The sequence below is a fragment of the Psammomys obesus genome, unplaced genomic scaffold (assembly GCF_907164565.1).
Source record: "Psammomys obesus unplaced genomic scaffold, mPsaObe1.curated_primary_1811, whole genome shotgun sequence".
NCBI lineage: Eukaryota > Metazoa > Chordata > Mammalia > Rodentia > Muridae > Psammomys > Psammomys obesus.
In genome coordinates this window covers 21,493,006-21,515,312 of record NW_026596051.1, presented here as the reverse complement: position 1 = coordinate 21,515,312, position 22,307 = coordinate 21,493,006, and the positions used below count along the sequence as shown (strand labels likewise).

At 47.2% G+C, this 22,307-nt stretch overlaps 1 protein-coding gene across 2 annotated transcripts in view; it reads left to right on the top strand.

Moving 5' to 3' along the window:
* The window catches only part of Slc2a9 (solute carrier family 2 member 9), a 140,947-nt gene that overhangs the window by 25,112 nt on the left and 93,528 nt on the right, over positions 1-22,307 (top strand). For both annotated transcript variants that reach the window (XM_055624176.1, XM_055624175.1), the window contains 3 exons: positions 2,161-2,321; positions 13,303-13,427; positions 18,984-19,129. In XM_055624176.1, coding sequence (XP_055480151.1) covers positions 2,161-2,321; positions 13,303-13,427; positions 18,984-19,129 — 432 coding nt within the window. The remainder of the gene's footprint in view (positions 1-2,160; positions 2,322-13,302; positions 13,428-18,983; positions 19,130-22,307) is intronic.

Genomic DNA, 22,307 nt, shown 5'->3' with positions numbered 1-22,307 from the left:
CTTTCTTTCTTTCTTTCTTTCTTTCTTTCTTTCTTTCTTTCTTTCTTCCTTTCTTTCTTTTTCTTTCTTTCTTAAAATGGATTAATGGATTCTTGGGGCAGAACTCTTCAGGATTGTGTGTCATGAACCTTACTGCATCTCTGCATCTGTACCATGTTGTTTCAACAAATTTCCCTTCATCTGGAACATGACTCCACTGCTATTGTTCTTGTTTGTTTTTTAAGCTTTAAAGGGACTACCTGCTCAGATTCACAAAAGAATATATAAAACACAAGTATGTATCTCATGCGTGAATTCACCCACAGAATAAAGATTGTAAACCTAGAATTTATGTTGCCACCAACTGGGTGATGACTCGCCGTCCTAATGGAGTACTCATTTCTCACAGCATCCCCCAGGAAAGCCAGTGGCCTGGCACTGAAAGATATTTTTCAGAGTTTGCTACCTGCGTAGAATTCCACCAACAAATGCTCAGTTCTGCTTCTGCAAGTGTTACACATGGAGCCATGGTGTGCTTTTCTTCCCTTCTTGGGATGGGCAGTATGGTGTAAGAGTTCCTCTCTGTTTGCATGGAGCTATAGTTAGTTCATGTTTTTTTTTTTTTTTTGTTTGTTTGTTTGTTTTTTTTTACCATTGGGTTTCCCAATATAATTGTTCTGTAATTTGTTTATCTGTTCTGCTGTGAGCATCTGGGTTGTTTCTTGGAGAGCAGAGTACCATGAACCCAGCCCTTGTTGCACATTAGACTCACCTGGTCCCTGCTCCAAATACAGGGGCAGTGATGAGGACAGAGTGGGTGTCTACATAGATCTCGTTGTGGTTTCATATGCATTGCTCATGATATTGATTCTGTTGTTGCCTAATGGGGCGTGTGCATGTTTAGGTCTGTTCGGGCTCCTTGACCATTTTAAATTATATTTGTCTTATTTTTTTAAAAAAATATTTTTATATGTATGGGAGTTTTGTATGTGTATACATGTGCATGTAAACACTACATGCAGTGCCTGCTGAGGCCGGAAGAACCTGTGAGATCCCTTAGAATTGGAGTTACAGATGGTTGTGAGCTGCCATGCGGGTGCTGGATATTGAACCTGGGTCCACCAGAAGAGTGGTCTTGGCTCCTGGGCCATCGCTATAGCCAAGAATTTGTCTTCTAGTGGGTATTTTCTTTATGTATCACGATTGCGTTTCCATTGTATGTACATTACACATATTTAAAACTCAGTCTGTGACATATCTTCATTTAAAAATAATCTAATTGCACTATTTATTTATTTGTATGTGGGGATATGCTATAGTACATGTATGGAGGCCAGAGACAACTTGAGGGACCCAGTTCTCTCCTTTTACCATGTGGATCCCAGGGATCGAACCCAGATCCTCAGGCTTGGCGGCAAGCACCTTTACCCACTGAGCCACCTTACTAGGCCCCTGTCTTCATTTTTTTGACAGTGTCTTTTGAAGAACAAGAGAGTTAAATGTTGATTCACTTCGAGTGCACATTTTTCTTTCATGCCTATTGTCTTTTCTTTGCTATTGCACAGTGGCTCTTTTGTTAGAGGTGTGAACTTTACAGCCTGTTTCCAGATCCCTCCCTCATCTCCTCCCAGTCCTACCCTCATGCCCATCCCCCATCTCCCACTCTCCTCCTTCTCAGAGAAGGGGAGGTACCCAAGGGATATCAATCCATCCTGGCATCTCAAGTCACAGCAGAACTAAGCACATCCTCTCCCACTGAGGCCTAGCAGCCCAGCTAGGGGAAAGGGATCCAAAGGCAGGCAACAGAGTCAGAGACAGGCCCTACTCCCATCATTAGGAGACTCATATGTGGACCAAGCTGCACATCTGCTACAGACATAGGGGGGTCTAAGAAGTGTGAACTTTGAACACACTTCAAAGTTGTTGTCAGTGTGTGGTAAAGTCAGAGCTTAGGGCCAGAGCTGTTGACTCCCAAACAAATCATGCTGTCTCTCCAAGCCTCACTTTTCCTCCCTGCACAGTGATGTAAGAGTTCTTCTGTTAGAAGACCCTGGTGAGATAAAGTGCAGAGTTCTGCAAGGTTGCAAGTATGGCGAAACTGCCCTGTAAATATGCTCTTTGCTTTGTGTCCAGCAGTGGGCAGAGCAGAAGGAAATAACTCCTCCTGTTGTTTGTTTCCAGTATGTCAAGGCCTTTTACAATGAAACCTGGGTCAGAAGGCATGGACATCCCATAGACCCGGACACCCTGACTCTGCTCTGGTCTGTGACAGTGTCCATATTCGCGATTGGTGGCCTGGTGGGAACACTGATGGTGAAGATAATCGGAAAGTTTCTTGGGAGGTCAGTAGAGGCACTGTTTCTGTTTGGGGGTCCCTTACATAAAGATTCTAAGGTGTCTACATCATTATCAGTGTCCCTGTAGGCAACAAGATTCCATAGTTTAACTGGAAAAGCTTTCCTGCCTAAAGGGCAAGAGGGTAAGAAAGAGGGTGACAGTGTCCAGGAAGATTGGGTGACACAGTGATGAACGAGGCTGAAAGTGTGGAGGGGCTGGGCTGTGTGGATCCCAAGTGAGTGGAGCAGGAAGAAATTCCCTGAATCCTCTGTCCTGCTGCCTTCTAGTTTGCTTCAGGAAAAATCCAGGGTGCCTAGTTGTTTCCATCCAAGAGGACGAAATCGAACACGGAGGGGAGTGGATCTGGGTCTGCGTCTGGAGAACACCCAGCACAGGGCCGTAGAGGCTGTTCCACAGAAACATGGCTATATCACCAAGCTATTCAGGATGGCTTCCACTGTATCACTGATGGACACTTGGGGAATTTCAGGTTGTTCCCGTCACCAAGAAGGCTGCAGTAAATTAAATACCATAAACTCCAAGTTTCAAGGTGGGGAGCTGGTCAGTTGGTATAGCACTTGCTTCATGAGTATCAGGGCCTGAGTTCAGATCCCAGGAATCCACGTAAAAGGTCAGGCATAGTGGCAAATCCTTGTAATCCCAGGGATGGCAGGTGAGATAAGAAGCTGAGATGCGAGGGCCCTCAAAGCCAGTGAACCAGCTAGTCTATCTTTCTTGGTGAAGTTCCAGGCCAATGGGTGACCGTGTCTCAAAAACGATGGAAGGTACCTGAGGTTGACCTCTGCCTTCCACATACGCTCACACAACAGCGCACCCCTGTACAACACACACAAGCACACACATTAAGCTCTCTCCAATCAGATCCATTTCCCTTTGTTTGCCTAATCCCTAATGTATTAATGACATGAATCCTCTCAGGGCAGATTGGTTTATCAGACCCTCACCCCAGTGTGTTCTCTGTCGCCTCTCTGCTAGTAACAGCCTCTTAGGGGCCACTGAGGTGTGTGTGGACAAGACAGTCTTGGCAAGTTTCATGTTTGACCTTGAATCATGAGTCTCCTGCCAGTGGATGGATGACCTCTGCCAAGTCATTTAATTTATTCAAAGCCCAGGATGAGGGCTTCCACTTAGGCAAAGTTACAGGGGCCAGGGAAAAGGAGCGGAGAGAGTATGCCGGGAGAAGTATCCCAGTGCACAGAGGCCATGTGTTTGTGGTCACCTTGTCATCTATACACAGTAGCTGCCCAGTAAGCCTCTATTTTGCATTCACACAAACTCAAGGGAGCCTTCATCAAGCCCCAGAAAAATCTCTCAGACTTTGGGGTTACAGAAACACTTAAGAAAGGTCCCACCCATTCCTTCCCAGCCTGCCCAATGTCCCCCAAAAAGAGCTCCTTAGAATATTTATGTTTCAGCAAGATTCTCTGAAGGCCATGTTGGAGATATCCACACAGCACCTGTGAAGGTATATGATACCCAGTGAGCTACAGAAAATTCTAATGTTAATTTTTGTCCCCAAGGCCAGGTCCAGAGCAGTAACTACTGGGAAAGCACAGCCTAAGGCAGTAAGAAATGTTCTCTAAGGTCCTCCAGCATCCCTGGCATTCTCACACTCTTGTTTCATCTGCTCTGCTCTGGCAGGTGGGATTTTTGGATGAGGTCAGAGATGTCAAGGTGCTGTGTAGGCTCAGCTAACTCATGGCTGAGCCCATGCCGGGAACAGAACATGATGTTCCAGCCACACCATTCTTGTGTAGTTCAAGCAGATCTTGGGTAAGGCCTCCCCCAGCAACAGGACTGTGCAATCCATGGCTACTGAGCCATAGGACATGATGGGGTAGAACCCAGATGGTCAGGGTCCCCTCTGGCCCATGCTAGACCTGTCCACAGCCCCCCTGCCTATCCCAGTTAGGCACAGTGGTCCCTGCCCCAAGGCTCTGTGGACTGTGTTGGCCACCCACCTTGCACCTGGCGGTGCCCTCCTGCCCAAGGCTGGTCTGTTGCACTCGTTTTTAAAGCTCTACTTTATTTGGGGCTTTTAACACCTCCACCTCCCTTCCACCAACCTTTTAGCCCTAGGTAGGAGAGAGAAGGTTAGTGCAGAGAGGGGGCGCAGACCTCTTTACTTCTCCTGGTTGTTTAGGGTCAATGGGTTATTTCAGGGCTATACCAATCTCCATCAACAGCAAACACAGCCAGCAGTCTCCTCCAAGCCGCTGCGCCCTGAAGCGTTTCTCTCCATCTGTCTGAAAACTACCACACCATCCATCTCTGGTCTCTCCAATCTGCCACGTGTCACACCCCACCACTGCGATCCACACCTTGTCTTTCTGGGCTCTCATATTTATATCCTCAGAGCTGTAGATCACGCCCCTTTCCATGCTGTGTGAGGCAGGCTGGCAGCAACCGGGCCCTCCACAAGACAGTTATCAGCTGTGGAAAAACTAAAGGCCAAACTAAAATCCCACGCTTGGGATTAAAACAAAAACATATTTACATAACACAACTGAGTTTTAAAAGAAAATAAAACTTCCATTGCACTGGCATTTAAGGAGGCTCTGTACCCATGCAGTGGAATGGAGGAAGGTGCTCTGGGATTGGGGGCTACATGCTCCCAGTCACCAGTTATGAACCTCAGGACTTTACCACCTCATCTCCTAACCCATGCTTTTCTCACATGTAGCCTGAGATGATTGACAGTAGCTTTACGACCTTCAGCGGTCTGGCGGCTGTAAAGCAGAAAGAAAGCAATGGGGGAAATGTGTTTGGAAACATTTTAAACACCTTGAACTTCTAAGCAATCGAGGAATCCTCATCTGAACCCAGCGGGAGCATCATTGTGGGAGTTATGCTGCTAAGGCCAGATGAGAGAGAGAGAGAGAGAGAGAGAGAGAGAGAGAGAGAGCGCTCTGCTCACTAAGCCTCCAGCCACGGTCAGCTCCTCTTTTCCTCATTCTGGGCATCAGGGCTAAATCGAAGTTCAACTTCAATAGCTACTGGGAGGTTAAGGAGCAAAGTGGAAGAGAAGCTGCTTTCTTCTGGAGGATAGCACTCAATGTATCATCACAAGTCAGCTACCTCAGAAATCCACCACTGTCGGCCTTGCTCTACAAGCAGTGAGCCTGATGCGCTGTGAGGCTTCGATGGCTCACCTACATGGCAAAGAACAGGGCTAGTCTGAAACTGTGACTAAATATCGAGTTATGTGAAATTCCTCCTGGGATCGTCAGGAAGGAAGAGGAAGCCCAGATCATTGTGAGGTGCCGAGGGACAGCAGCAGCAGCCCGGGTGTGCCACTAGAGGGTGCTCCAGTCAGCGTGAGACTGGGAGAGAAGTTCAGCGGGCATGGGTCTCTGCTCAAGTTGGGACTCCAGCAGTGGGTGCAGGATTGGCTACTGGTAGCCCCAGTAGTCTCTGGGGGGGGGGAGCTGTGGCTGGGTCACAAAAACGTCTGTGTTCAGAGAGCGATGGAGACGGGGAAGCTTGAATAGCCAGGAGCAGTCTCTGGAGATGGGCCACATCATCTTAGGCAGGCCCCAGGATACAGTTTTCTCCTCTTCTGAAGCAGTCTCCAACTGGGGCACCACAGAGAATTGTGGTGGAACCACAGCCCTTTGTTTGGAGTCATCTGTCCTGCGCTGTAGCCACAGACCCCTCTTTTGCTCCCGACGCAGGACAGCATGTGTCCAGTTTACAGACATGGCACAGGCTCGGCTTCCGTGCTGGGCTTTGATGCTGGTGGCTCGTGAGCTGTCTGGGAGTTACATGAACTCTCCAGCCCCACCTGGTTCACATGAGTGTGCAATTAAAGTAATGGCATGTGTGAGTGCTACCACCTAGATCAAAATGGATGCTGGTTATAAAATGCTCATCCTGAGAAGGCAGATGTCAGCCACCATGGTTGCCATAACCATCTGATACCTGAGCACCATTACCACAATGGGCTCTTCCTCATGTGGGTTACTAGTGCTCAATTGAGCAGCATTTTACTTCTCCTTCTGTCTGTCTGTCTGTCCGTCTGTCTCTGTGTGCGTGTGTGTTTTAAACTATGCTAGACTTGTCCTCATTGCACGTATCATTGAACCTAGTTATTACCTCTGGAAAAAGATAAAAACAAGAAACAAATTAAGAAAACCCACAGGGGCTTTAAGATCAGGTCCTGGATCAGATCTCAGACAACCTGTGTAACCACATTTATCAGTGTAACACACATGTCTGAATGGCTTTCAGGATAAGGATGGGACACTCACATGAGCACACTTGGGCTTGTGAACCAGAAAAGCACCACTCCTAAGGCCCAGGGCTGCCACCGGGGCAGAGAGATAATCTGAGTTCCTCTGCAGGCTCCCATGGTCCCTGTAAGTACTGAGAATGAGTGACAGGCTCAGCAAGAGGCAGCTGGTCTGGTCCCCCAAGGTGGAAGTCTGGGAAGCACAGATAAGCAGGACTGACCCCAGGGAGAGCTATGAGGGCTGAATGTGATGCAATTTGCACAAACTTACATGGCATCTCATGCCACTCAGGAAGGTTTTTGATTGCCTGTCATGGAGCCCAAATCAAGTTGGCTTAAGCCCCCAAGGGAATTTGTTGGCACACATAACTTACGCTGGACCAGCCAGCTCAGAAAATGTCATATGTCATAAGGAAATCCAACTGATCTTTCTCTTTCCTCCATCTCTCAGTTCTGCTTTCCTCCTGTCAATCTCTTCCATGGAGGGTCAGCATAGGCTAGCATTGTGATTTCTCCCTTAATAATTACCTTAAACGTGAACGGTGCTGGGCTGGGGAGATGGCTCAGTTGGTAAAGTGCTTGCCTTACAGCCACGAGAATCTAAGTTCAGACACACACACCCCAACCCACAGAAAAAGCTGGGAGTGATGGCCGCCTCCTGTAACCCTAGCCTAGGGGTCAGGGGAGAGACACAGATCTCCAGAGCTCATTGCCAGCCCAGCTGAAGCAATCAAATTCAAGTTCAGTGGAAAGTGACGGAGGTTGATCTCTCAAGTTCTGATGAAATCTTCAACACGTTCAGCCACGCTGAGCACGGCAGGAGCATGGCAGGAGCACGTGTTTGTTTGATAGGGTACCCTTTAACCACTGAGCTCTACCAAGCATGTGGAAGGAAGTGAAGAACAGAAGAATTCCAGCCAGGGAAGCAAGAAAAGGTGGACAACATGACTGATGTGGAGTAAGGTACCATCTTGGCATTCGGGCCTGGGATGGTTTAAGAGTTGCTGGGTGGCATGTGGAGGCAGATGGCACACACACAGCTTCTCCATTCACTAGGGCTGGCTGACAAGCGCTTTGCAAATGCAAGTCAAAATAGTAGTCCCCTGTCCTACCCACAGTCCTGATCCTGTAAAGAATGAGTCTGTAGAAGGCACCTCCCAGGCTTCCCCTGACCTTCCTGTATCCAATCCAACTCTCACACTGAGCCTTTCTCCTTTCTCTACCACCCTATCCATTTTCCTCTCTGCCCAAGAGCTGGGTCACACAGGGTAGACCAAACACTATTGGAGAAGCTCCCAGCAGTGAATCAGGCACCGTGGGTGGAATTGCAGGGGATCTTGGACTCTACTCTCAAAAACTGATGTCCCTTGTTTTGTGTTGCTGTGTTCATCCTTGGGAGAAAATGGAAACACGATGAATTAAAGTCTGCCTCTGAGCCCCAGGGAGTCAGCTTGGAGAATTATTTGCAAATAAGGTTTCCTTTTTCCCTGGGAGGCTGACAGGCTGGAGTTATTTTGGGAAGGAGAATTTAATATGATAAAGTTGCTAGACGGGGTGCATCCCTGTTTGCAAATGCTTCCTGTCTGACTCAGAAGTGACTAATTTCCTTCAAAGCATCAAAGACACCACTGGGGACAGGGCAAAGGTTTAGGCTAGAACCTCAGAAGACATCTTGGCTTCTCCCTCACGCCTCACCTCTGTCTGTCCAACAGTGAATCCAAGCAGATCTGACCTCAAACTATGCTGGGATCTCACAACCTACCTAGCTCCCAGCCTGGTCTACAATGACAGCAGCATTTGCTCACACTCGATCCCGCCCCCTCCTGGCCGTGAATAGCTAAGAAGACTGAGCTGTCTTGTTAGAAGTCTGGCCAAGTCCATCCTCTCTTTGTCTTCTGTGGCTACCCCCCTCCCCAGGGGTAGAAACCCCACACCTCCTGCTGGCCCAGAACACCCCTCAGGAGCTGCTCCATCACTCTTCTCCACCTGCCTGCTACCTCCTCCCTGGTCCTCAACTTCTTCAGCCACACTGAACTCAGTGATGCTATTTGGATGTTTATTTCTTTCTACCTGGAGTGCTCTTCCTGGCTAGCTGTCCATACCTCCTTCACACCTTTGCTCACACGCCACCTTCCCAGTCACACCCTCTTGGTCACTGTAAAATTATAGCCCCTTCTGTGCTTCATGTGTTTTAGCATTGGTCATCACTGGCATGCCACATGTCTTGTGTTGCTTATTGAGAAGACTTAAGAATAAGGATGTCACTGTGTTTGTCCCATAAGCCAGAATATAGACTGGTGCTTAGAACTCAGTCCTGCATTGTGAATGTTTGCTGAATGAATAAATGTCTATGAGTGAATATGGGAGCTACCTCGCAAGCAAGATGGTCACTGGTGTTCTAGATCAGCATGCAGTAGTGTGGCCTTGACTAAGATACTTGCAAGTCTGTTTCCTCAAGATTATCCACCTTGAAGGTGGTGGAAGGTCTCAGTAGTTAAGATCATTCCCTGCTCTTCCAGAGAACCTAGGTCCAAGTCCCATCACCCACATTGTGGCTCACAACTGAATGTAACTCCAGTCCCAGGGGATCTGATTACCTCTTCTGGCCTATGTGGGTACTAGGCATACATGTAGTACACAGACATACACACAAACAAAATACCCATACATTTAAAACATTATCTAACTCATAAGGTATCTTATACAGTGAATACATAGTCTTTAAGACTGCCTGCTCCACAGTGAAGCTCCGTGTTTGCAGTTAGGGGCTTGGCGAGGTTTCTGCATGAGCGACTTCCGTATGAGCGACTGTGGCCGAAGGGGTTGTCAGCAGGGGGCACCCGAGACACTTAGTTCATGGTTCAGCCCTCTGCTTGTCACCTACAAAGTCATCAGTTAATCGTGAATTCCCGAGCATACATCACTGACATTACATGTCAGGTGACTGTGTGTAAGCGCTATTGGTGAATCTGAGGAGCAGCCCAGCTTGAGAGGCACTCACAGAAGTTACTTGATGGCTTTCTCTCTCACATCCTCTAGCTCCAAACATCCACTTTAATGGTAGTGATGTCATGGAGGAGGAGGTGGTATCTGCAAGTGAGCTGAGGGTTGATTGCTAATCAGGCTCATTATTCCTCTGTCCACAGAGTGAGGGCACACTGTTTTTGCCAGATCTGAGAACCATCGCCTCTGACAAGCCTCTCTGATAAGACTCTATTAATAGGCTTGGGCCTGTGAGGCCTTAAAGGATAAGACAGAGACCATGAATTAATACAAGGAGAAAATTGTGCTTGCAAGAAATATCCCCCCTCCCATTTTTACAGTCAAGCATCTCCCTTCTCTGGATTGGAAAGTCAAAATGGAGAGGCAGCCTTACTGTAATCCAAAGGCCAGCGCCACACACTGCAAGGCAGATGCTAGGACCACAGCTGGATCCATATAGGAGATGCTCCCTCAGTAATGGGAGCAACGAGAGTGTGAGGGGGAACCCTGTGACTGGCCTTCTCCACCCGCCCTTGGGAGGCCTTTCATACCAATGCCAGAGAAAGGGGAAAGGAAACAGGCAAATGATAGACACTGTCTTGGTTATGCATAATAGTCTCTATTATCTAGGATTTCACATTCCTTGATTCCAGTTATCTGAAGTAAGCTGTATTATGAAATATAAATGGAAAAAAAATCCAGAAGCAAATAGTTGATAAATGTTGGAATAATTGCTGTTCTGAATAGAGAGATGAATTTCATGCCGTCCTGCTCTGTCCTGGGACACAAATTGTCCCTTCATCTAGGGCGTCCACACCATTTACACTACACACACTGTAATCATGTCTAGCCATCTTGGTTTATCACTGACATAACTGTATTTCCATCATACGGTCTGTGTAAGTTAGGTTTTAAAAAAATAAAATCATATCATTTTTGGCTCATTAGCACATCCATGTGGCTTTGCTTTCTAAAGGGCCTAATGGACACAAAGTTCAGGGTTCTCTTTTCACTTTTGCCCCCCAGTCTCTCAGTCCTCTCTGGAGACACCCAGTCCTACAAGTTTGAGTGTCTTCTTAAGGTTGGTGCCTAGCAGGAGCACACACACACCAGGTGCACACAAAGACATGAATATACGTACACATACATACTTACGCACACACTCATCCATGAACATAACCACACTTCTTTTCCACACAGATCACCAAATTAGTTTACACCAAATTCTGCACTTTGGCCTTTTTATTTCTCTCTTGGAGCTCTTCCCACTTCAGAGTACAGAAAGCTACCCCTGATTTAATGCCAGCACAATGTAAACAGCACAATGTGAACAGGCTAGAACTTAGTTTGCTGTTTTAGCCATCGGTTGCTGTAGGATGCCATTGTGAATATGTTGGTACCATGGCGACGGCTGCAAAAGCCAGCAACTGTGAGATTGTCCAGGAAGATGTAGTCAGGGAGGAAACTTAGCTACAATGCTGACATGAAGCGGAAGACACAGGCAGCTGTCCGAGAGCTCAATACTTTTTTTTTTTTTTTGAGACAAGGTTTCTCTGTGTAGCCTTGGCTGTCCTGGACTCGCTTTGTAGACCAGGCTAGCCTTGAGCTCACAGAGATCCTCCTGCCTCTGCCTCCCTGAGTGCTGGGATTACAGGCGTGTGCCACTGCACCTGGCAGCTCGAGAAGTCTTAAATGTTAAAGGGAATATTGAGTCTCCCTGGAAAAGCCCTCACTTCTCATAATTTACAAAGCAACTTAGTGTCTCTTAATTCACTTACTGTCTTTTTTGGGGGAGGGAGGGGACTGGTGGAAGTGGGGAGAGAGGCTGCTTCCCAAACTCTTTGACAGCCTAACCTCATGACTCAAAGCAGGTTTCTAACATGTCAGGGTCCTGTGTTGGGGGTTGGTCTGATGCCTGTATTTTGATGCTCATTACTGGCCCTCAAGATTTGGTTACTGCCCCATCCTTGTTTTATAAACCTGCCTAAGACATTACTCCTGATTAATAAAAAAGGCCCTGTACCTGGGCAGGGAGAAAGGAGGGAGGGGTGGCTAAGATCCCCAGGCTTTGAGGGCAGGAGAATCATGGGAAAAAGTCAGAACAGATAGGAAGAGAGGAAGAAGGAGGACACCACGATGGGTTAATGTGGGGGATGAACCATGTGGGCCAGGAGAAAGGACTCAAAGAATGGCATAAAAAACAGCAAGATGAAAAATGTAAGCAAGTATTTATAGGATTATGGATAGAAGGCAGCCCAGATAGGATGGTTAAGGCAGTTGGCATGGGATTCAGACTGGGAGGTTATTGAGAAAGTGTAGGTAGAAATATCTGCCCAGCCCAAGGTGTTATAAGGCAATTTTAAGATCTAACAGGTGTCTGTGTCTTACTGATTGTGAGAGCAGGTTAGATAATACTGCCATAATAATTATAAGGCAAATAATAAACATTATTTAGCCCAACACCATTTTATTGCCAACAGCAGTTCTGGTTAACTTTGTATGACATAAGCATGTAGGAGCACTTACCTCAGAAGACAGTTCTACATTCTAAGAAGACCAGTCATGTCTGGTGCTTAGACTAGGGCCCGTCACACAGTGAGGCCCTGAATGAATGGAAGAAGCTGCTGGGTTGGTCCTGCAAGTGAGGAAAAGAAAACACAGCCTCCTAACTCCTCAAAGACAGAGCCAATGCAGGAACCCAGCCCCCCCAAGAGAGGCATGAATCTCAACTGTGAGGGCCCAGGGACACATTACTGAGCCAGACAGCGGTCCTGACACAGAGCAGTAAAAGCAACGATTGCCAGGGGAATCTGTCTGGCTTTGCTTGATGGTTGCAATCCAGTATTACATCTAAAACTGTAGTTCATTAAATCCAAGGTGCCTGTCAAGTATTAAGAAATATGGCTGTTTTATTGTGTGACAGGGAGAAAGTAAGGGAGGCAGGGAAGAAGGAAAGAGAAACGGAGGGTAAAGGCTGCCAGCTAGAACAATAGGATGCCATGCTGGCTGTCCAGCTGTTATCTGGGCATCATGCTTCCTGGCTGTTTTTGTTTGCCTCAGTTTCTTTGGCTACTGGTTCCAGCTTTTGTCCAACCCCCAGAAGCAGATGAAGTACCCACCAGAGAGGCAGCACCAGTGGGCAGTACTGCTCTGAGCTATCTCTTCAAGGATGAGCATCCCCTTTTCAAAGAGTCTTTACACAAATCATTCTTCTAACATGGTTTATCTGACTCCATAAGCTAATAGTTGTCCACTAGAATACTGAGTGGTTTCTGGCTTTCTGCTCAAATGCTAGCTCCTGCATTATAACTTGTCTATAAAAATGCTATTAAATAAAGAGCTGGGCATAGTGGTGTACTCTTGTAATCCCAGAACTCTGGGAGACAAAGTCTGTTGGGTTTCTGTGAGTTTGAGGCTAGCCTGGTCTACAAAGTGAGTTTAGGATAGCCAAGGCTACATAGAGAAGCCCAGTCTCGAAAGAAGAAAAAAGCTCAACAAAACCCAGAATTGATGAAATCAAATCCTAGCACAAGCAGTACCCCTTATCTACCCCACTGTGAACCTGGAGACAGTGGATGCCAGGCTCAAGGCCCCACAGCCAAGCAAGGGAGTGTGGGGTAGGCCCATGACCTCAGTTCCTCAGCCCATGTTCACCCCACCTTCTGAAGGAACTGGCTTCTCTGTTTTGGGGTGGGCAGGACACTAACATGCCTCATAGTGCATTGCCCTCATCAAGTCACTTTTCCTTCCAGGAAGTACATGCTGCTGGTCAACAATGGATTTGCAATTTCTTCAGCATTGCTGATGGCCTGCTCACTCCCCGCAGGAACCTTTGAGATGCTCATTGTGGGAAGGTTCATCATGGGCGTGGATGGAGGTGAGGTTTCACCCCAGTTGGGGAGGAAGGCAGTAATGCTCCCAGGGCTTGTCTGGATGGAAAGAGATGATTGGGGCTGAGGTAGTCCTGGGGGAGGCCGAGATTCTAGAATCCCACAGAAAGTGGGGCATTCTGTGGTGTTATACCCTTCCCTACACAGTGCTGTAGCATTCAGCCTGAGAAAACCAGGCTGGGTAGAGCTGAGTCACTACCAAAGCCCCTGATGTCTTACAGTGTGCTATGCCTCCCTCCACCACCTTCTTTAGAAAGTCTGTACTCTAGGTGGTAAGCTGCAAGCTCATCAAGCGATTCTGGGCATCTGTCTGCACATTCTTCCATTCATTCACCAAGTGTTAGAATACTGGGTGTTCCCTGTGTTCCATATGCTGGCGACAAAAGGCATTTAATTATGTAAAGTTCTAATTGAGATTGAGAGCTGCTCTAATTGAGATTGCGCCATATTGACAGGGCAAAGGGCTAGCAAGAAGGCTTTTAGGAAAACCAGTTAGAAGTATTGGGAAATGTGAGCAGAGACCAGAGTGAACAGAGATTGAGAGCTGAGTAAAAATCCGAGGAACTGGGTTCTCGGTGGAGAGGAGAGTGATATGGTCCTGAGGTAGAAGGTGATTGGCATTTCTGAGGAAGAGTGAGGGGCTGAGGGGCCTGGAGCTTGGTGAGGAGGGAATTGTGGGACCTGAGGCTGAAAGGGAACCAGGGCACGATGGTGCAGCCCACAGTTAGGACCAAGTGTTTGTGCTGAGAATGAGAGGGAGCCAGAAAGGGCTGAGAAGGGCAGGGCATGGACTGGATTATGAGTCAGTGCTACTCCATGGGTACTTGGATATGGAGTGTGAGGTGGATCCAGGAGTGGGATAGGGATGATGAGGGACAGCCTATATGACACTGGCAAGACTGCGTGGCAGAGCAGGCAGAGAGGAATGGCCAGACTCTGCCAAGGGAGTGAGATTACAGACTTAAGTTACTATCAGAACAAACTGCTTTTGCCCTAAACCTGCTCAGCAGAGCAAAGATTCTAAGCCTCAGTATTACCAATCAGCTCTAAGTGCCTTAACTCTTACTTTTTTAAAAATTACTTTTGTTCATATTAGAAGTAAGCTGTGTGCCACTGTGTGTATGTGATAGAGGCTGGTTTGCAGGATTAGATTCTTTTCCTCCATGTGGGTTGCAGGAATCAAGCTCAGGTCATCAGGCTTGGTAGCAATCACCTTTACCCACTGAGCCATCCCACCTGCCTGTGTTATTTACTCTCTTAATGTTGTCAGCTCAGTTCGGGTTCTCTTGCTCGATTTGAGATAGAAATCATAGAGAGACGGGCCTCGCCCAACAGAGTATCTGGGAGCTCTTCTCACAGAATTCCACGGGCTCCAGAGGACAGCAGCAGGAAGAAGCCCTCAGGTGCAAACACTTTACAATACCATAGTCACAGTCACTCGGGCCAAAGCAAAGCGGATGGGAAGAGCAGTTAGAGATCCAGCTGGGGATGTCTGCAGTGGGGACAAGCACTGAAGCTTTCCTTGCTGTCCAATTCTCCTCCTGCTGCTTCATAGGAACCAAATAGCAAGGCTGCCCTGGTTGGATGATGCCAGAATGATTATCCTGTGGGTAAAAATCCTTCATCTAGCAGGATTCAAGCCTGCCTGCACCCACCCCCAGGGATGGTGGGGGATAGTCTTGTCGTGAGTGCTGCTGCTGTATGTTTAATTCTAAGCTTGTAAAGCGTAGATCCAGGATTGGAACCCACACAGAGGAAGGCTGGGTAGCTAGGAACGGCCTACCAGCCTCTCCGGGGAAACCTCTGCTCTCTCTGGAGGGTTTTGTATTTATCAGCTGCTTCCCCTTGGCTTTGACTGACTCGCTGACTTGCGCTGTACTTGTTGCTCTCTGAATATCCCTGTTCGCAGATGAATGTGACTCTTTCACAGCCACAGACTCAGAATAAATGCCTTTAGGCCCCTTTCCTGTGAGCTATTTGGAAAGAAGCAAAAGAAAAGGAAGAATAGGGAAATTTTTTAAACACACGATGACTCCTGGAACACAGCCTTTTGAAGGGATGCCAGGGCCCAGAGACTTCATGTCCTTTATTCTCACCAAACCCCGAGAGCAGGGAGAGAAAGAGTGAGGGCATCTAAGGTAAGGAAGTTGTACAGGAAGAGAGGAAAACTACTAGGAATGGGCTAGGTCGGCTTTGTGCTTCATAAGACAGAATTTAAATCCACGGCTGGAGGATGCAGCTCAGTAGCCTGGAGTGCTTGCCTAGCATTCACCAACTCCTCAGTCCCTAGCACCATGGAAAACCAGGTATGATGGCACATGCCACATGGGAGGTAGGAGCAGGAAGATCAGAAGTTCAAGGTCATCCTTGACATGCTTCACTACATATTGAGATCAAGACCAGCCTGGTCTATTTGAGACCCTGCTTCAAAATGAAGCTAATCCTGAACATTTTAGAAATAGAAAGATCTATTAATAGGTAAAAGATCTACTAATAAAATCCATTAATTCAATTGCTCATAGAGCGATTGAATCAGATTAGAAATGTAGGACATCTTTTTTTTTTTTCTAGGAGTTTGGGAGAAACATCAACATACTGCTTTTTTTTTATACAGAAATAAATATGATTCAATATGGCGTTGGAGACAAAGTCACATAGATTGCAGAATTCAAAGTAGGAATTTTGTGGCTGACAGGGAACTGCGCCATAGGGAGTGTGGGCAGCTCTGGAAAGGTTATGCCTGCACCATGTCCAGCCATAGTAGGAGTTCCCCAGGTCACAAGCCATGCCAGTTGGCTACAGCAGCAGCTCCGTGGTTTCCATTTCTGAAATTATTCACTGGAAATAAATTACAAATTTAAAGTAATGTTTTTAAACAGCATATCATCATTATTTTCTATTTTGTAAATTATTGTTGTTGCTAATCATTCTGTGCCTGATTTATCAGTTGAATTTCCCATAGTCATTCATATACAGGGAAAACCCACATCTGTGTAGGGTCTGTTACTATACACAGTTCTAGGCATCCAATGAAGGTCTTGCAGTGTGTCCCTCATGGGAAAACTGTACTCCAGTTAGTGCTGACTGCTATGAGGAACACCAGCCAGGGAGAAGACACGGAGGGGATGGAAGAGCTGGTTGAGGAAGGTTGCATTGAGGAGGTGTATTAGTTTTCTATATTTACTGTTGCAAAATGCCATAAACTGTGTGGCTTAAAAAACACTAGCCATGATTACTCTCATAGAATCCAGGAGCCCAAAAAACTTACATCGTTTGTTTGACCAAATACCTATCAGATGGGCATGAAGGGAAGAAGGGCTCGGCTTGCACTTTGCAGACACGGACCTTTCTGGCAGGAAGGCAAGGCTGCAGAAGTATGATGCAGTTGGTCTCATTGCCTTCCCAGTCAGGAAGCAGAGAATGAAAAGAAAGTAGAGCGAGTCTATAAAACTCCAAGGCCGCCTCAGCGATCTTCGGCTTTCTAAAGTTTCCACAGCCTTCCATACCAGCACCACTAGCTGGGGATTAAGTTTCAAACACGTGAGTCTGTGGAGATGTTTTACATTCAAAACACCATGCACACGTGATGTTAGTTAGCAAGACTGATTCCTTTCCAAGGCTCTGATGGAGACCATGTTCATGCCCTTGTCCTCAACTTCTGGTGCTCCCCAGAATAGTTTCCTGGCGGTCGCTGACTTGATGCTGTCCCGCTCTAACTCTTCATCTGCACATGATCTTCTTTCTTCTGGGTCTGTGTACCCTCAAGTGGCCTTCCTATAAAATCTCAGCACTGGGCTTGGGCCCATCTAAAATCCCTTATCACCTCATCCAGACACCATAATACTGGTAAAGACCCTGGTAAAGGTGGCCAAATAATGTCAGACCCATGGGTAAGTGAGGATAGACTGAACATGTTTTGGAAGACACAACTCCACCTCCTACTGTAGAAGGTAATGTTGAACTGAAACATGAGGGATAGGTGGACATCAGCCTGGGATCTCTGAGGATAAAGGGTTTGAAACAAACAGAACAAAGATCAGTCCCCTAGAGCACAGTGGGCTAGAGCGCTCACTGAGCCCCGAGGTTCACATGTCTAGGAAGGATTGATGCCAGGGAATAGGGTCGGAAGTTGAACAAGGCTCCTTAGGAGTGGGGATGCTTAGTGAGTGACAAACCAGCCTGGACAGATGGTACCAGGCAAGCCAGGATGCACCAGGGGCCTGATCGTAGGCTTACGATATAACTTACCTCCTCCTTTACCACCGGTTTTGCCACAGTCACCATAAACTAACAGCTGAATATGCGCCAGTAACTCTGCCAATCCATATATATGTATTCACATTAAATTTGTGTTCCCACTTCCATAATGCTGATAGCTCCCCTGTCTGTATATCCAGGCTACAGTGGCTTGTGCTGCCCACAACTAGAAACACCAGTGGGCAGATGAAGAAATTAAATCTTCAAACTATACTTTTTCAGAGAGATGACAATCTAATAATAGATTGTCACCCCCAAATAATCTACCTTCTCTGGGCTGTCTGCATCTAGCATATTTTATAGGGAATTTGAATAAAGGCAGCTAGTCATCCGCAGTTCAGCCTTGACCCGCTGGGTAGGGCTCAGCCTTGTCTCTGAGATTCATGGTGTTTCTCTCCTATGGCCTCTTGCACTTTCTTCTCATTATCGTCTTCTACTTAGTGGAGGGTCACATATTCACAAAGCCACTGCATCTCCCGTTCCTTTAAAGACACCTTCTAAGTCAAAGGCCAACTAAGAAAAAATAACAGTGTGTGCACGCTGAGAATGTGCAGTTTCTTTTCATAATACGAAGCACAAATGTGCTTTTAATACAGGGTGGCCATGACCTCATCTGTCCCTCCTGTCTGCTCTTACCTCCACTATACTTACTGGTGAGCTAGGGAAGTTAACACCACACTGCATTAGGTACTTTCTACTGCTGTGGTAAAACACACACACACACAAAAAAAAAAAAACACAAAAACAACAACAACAACAACAACAAAAAAAAAACAACGACCAAAAGTATTAGGAAAGGAGTGTATCATATAATAAACTTCCGGTTCCAGTGGGGGAAGAGTCTGTGATGGTGGAGAGACATGGTAGCAAGCAGCAAGCATGGCAGCAGACACAGGAAGCTGAGAGCTCACATCAGGAGCACAAAACATAGAAAACAAGCTGGAAGTAGGACAAGGCTGTGACATCTCAGAGCCTGGCCCCAGTGATGTACTTCCTCCAGCAAGGCTACACCATCCTAAACCTTCCCAAACAGCACCACCAACTGGTGGATAAATGCTCAACTACCCAAGCCTAAAATGGACATTTCTCATTTAAAGTGCCATCACCACTCATGGCGATGACCCATGCTGCTTCTTCCCCATGGCAGTTATCGTAGCTGTGAGCTAAGGAGTGCTCTCCCACGGCCTTGGTGTAAAGGACAGAAGGCACAGCAGCGTCTGTAAGTGCCCATCAGGTGACTGCGTGTGAACCAGGGGTCTTCTCTCACATCTGTGTCTTGTCCTCAGGCATCGCCCTCAGTGCGCTCCCCATGTACCTCAATGAGATCTCGCCCAAGGAGATCCGGGGCTCTCTGGGCCAGGTGACTGCCATCTTCATCTGCATTGGCGTGTTTTCTGGACAGCTGCTGGGCCTGCCTGAGCTGCTGGGAAAGGTAAGGTGACTGCTGCAGCTGCTCTCAGAAATCTTCCTTTTAGAAATCCCATCTCTGACATGGTGGTTCCTGAGGGCTCAAGGGCTTTACATATTCATGGGGAAAGGTTGTGGGCACCTTTCACTTTCTTAGAACATAAGTACTACATAACAAACGCAAACTTCCCACTACCCAGTGTTGACAGCTCAGTTTGCACTTGTATAGGCTTTGTTCTCTGCTCCAAAAACCATACATGCATCTTACTAGCTGTGCTTGCCGGTGGTTTTCATGGGGTCACACTATATGTATGGTCCTGTAGCTTGCTGCTTTCATTTTACACATTTTGGTATCTTTCCAAGATATTCACAAACTCTACCTCACTCTTGAGTTTTTCCTTTTTTTTTTTTTTTTTTTTTCTAAATATTCATTCAGTCTTCCAGTTTGCTTTGCTGTGTGAGAAACAAGAAAGAATGGCTTATAATCCCAGCACAACAACATACTTGCTAGGTGGGCTTGGCAAAGAAGCGTGTTCGTTCAGGTTAGTGCAGGGTAGGGTGAGCTCAAAGGTTTCCCAGAAGGTGGGGCCTCTTACCTGAGACTCCCAAGGGTGAGTGAGGTTTAGGTAGTGGTGATGAAGGCTGGGAGAGAAGATGTCCTAGAGAGAGGATGAGAAAACATAAGAGGCCTCCAGGTGGAGCAGTGTCTCTGAAGTAACTGGGAGGCTTTGGCACCACGAGGGAGCAGGAATGAGCCACATGGGTGAGGAAGGTGGGTAAGGAGGCTCATGAGGAAGAAGGCAAGGAGCTGCTCACTTCAAACTTAAAAGAACAGGAGCACAGCAGCAGGGAATGGTGGGGCCAAATCCATAGTCAGAGGGGTTATGAGTAGGTAATGGAAAGGGAACAAACTGGAATGGGAAGGGTGAGGAGGCTCAGAGGCCCGGTAGGAGGCTGTAGTTACTGGCACATATGGCCAGAGCCAGCAGTGACTGTGGTTAGGGAACAGTGCATTGATCAAGACCTGGAAGGAAACTGAGTCCAAAGTACCTACTGCCTGTGATGGGTGAGGGTGATGGTAGGAGAGTGGTCCAGTGCTTCCTGGGGATACAGAGGCCTCTCCTGGCCTCCTAAGGGATGAGTGCAGGAAGGAGGAAGACAGGATGCCTCTGCTCAGAACTTGTTAGCCAAGGACGGCTCTGAGTACTTAGGCAGTGCCTGATGCCAACAGCTCTTAACTCCCGGGTAATGCTGCTCTAGTGAGCCACCCACAGTCTGCCGTTGCCTTCTGCCTAGATCCTGCTTACAATGTAGAAGCTGGAGCTGAGAGCTAGAGCTAGACCGTGCAGGACTCATGGGCAAAGGGGACATGTCTCTCCGAGCCACAAACCCAGCACAGGCTTCTCTGGGGATGCTTGAGCTTAGGGGAAAAAATGGGCTGATTGTTGTGGGCTTCTGTGCTCTGCATAACTCCATTAACTCTGGATACAGCTCCTATCTTATTCAGTAGAAGTTTCATGGGCCCAATAACTGGGCATGTTGTCCACTATGAAGAGATGATGCCAAATGACCAGTGTGCACCACATTTTAAAAGTTTTAAAATATTTTGATCATTTCATGTGTTAAAACATTTATAACAGAATTTAGCATTCTAGCCACTTAAAACATGCATTTCCTTTTAAAATTTTAATTGTGTCCTCTCTCTCTCTCTCTCTCTCTCTCTCTCTCTCTCTCTCTGTCTGTGTGTGTGTGTGCCAGGCACACATGTGGAGGTCAAAGGATGATACTCCACCATGGAGTTGGACCAGGCTCTTGGGTTGGCCAGAGGAGCCATCCTACCTGCCTTTAAATGGATCTTTGTGTCATTATGCATGACTTGTTACATCTCAGCTGGCCCAGCTCGCCTCAGAGCCACCTGCCTCTCACCTCCCTGTGCTGACTGTCTGGACTGACTACAGGCAGGCACAGTCCCGTTTTCCTCTTTTCACAAAAACAAACAATGCCTGCTCTGTACTTCCAGTTGTCTTGTGCCTGACAATTTCACTAATTAGCGTGAGTGTGTCGGGAACAGTCTGTCTGCCAGGGTGAGGTCTCACATGAAAGAATTCACTTGCTTTCTGTTTAAAGATGTTTTAAGTTCTCAGAGTGAACATTTGTCAGTGACAATAAAAACAAATGCAAGTGGTTTTCATGTGATATTCTGAAGTAGCTCAAATGATCTTAAGAGTCAAATACAAAATGCTAGACACAGCTAGGGAGATGGCTGGGTAGATAAAAAGCTTGCCATGCAAGCATGAGGAGGTAAGAGCAGACGGGAGGGACAGACGAGGTCATGATGAAGAGGAGCTGCACATAGTCAGCCTGCACACTGCTATTTGTATATTAAAGCTGACAAGCAGGATACTTGTTCTCTGGGGATTAAAAAAGTTCCTGCCTTACAGGACTCCAAATTCCTTGTTGCCCATCAAACCTTTTGGATGCCAATATCAGAGACTTTCTGTTATCCCAGGTCCTCTTTCATTCATTCACTCAGTCTTCAGTCAGCTCAGTTAAAACGCTGAATTGGATGCTGGAGTCCAGCAATGAGCGTGTCAGATATAGCCACATCTTCCTGAGACTTACACACTGCAGGGCTGTGTGGACTTTGGCTAGCCACTCCTTCCCCAGCATCCTTCTTGGAATCAGATATATCCCAGAGTCCCAAATCCCCATGTCCCGCTTAAACACCACTTCTGGGAACACATCACTGACAAGTGTGTCCTCGGAGCACCTTGTGCACTGGTCTCTGCTGTTCTGCCGTTTCCGTGTGCTTGTGTGTCTCCTCCCTGCTGGGGAGTGCATCTTGCTGATGGTCACGTACTGCAGTCCAGACGTGTCTGTAGGTCTGTAGAGGGCCCTGTCTGCCGTGTGCCAGGTGTTGGGCTGGCTGCTCCTGCTGCAACTATGGAGTGGTCAGACCAGGCTTCACATCGTGGAAACCACAGGGAGGCGATTAGCCAGCGGCAGATAGAGGATGGAAGGAGGACACTGACCTTGCTGGGGGAAGGATTGTTTTCTGCACAAGTGATGTGAACTAAGAGCCTTAAGGATAATTAGGATTTGTCCAGGCCGGGACTGGTGGAGAGGGAAGGGACTGAGTGAAGGGAGAACAGTTTAGGTGAGACCCTAGCATTTATTTAGAGGCAGAAAAACCAGGGATGATA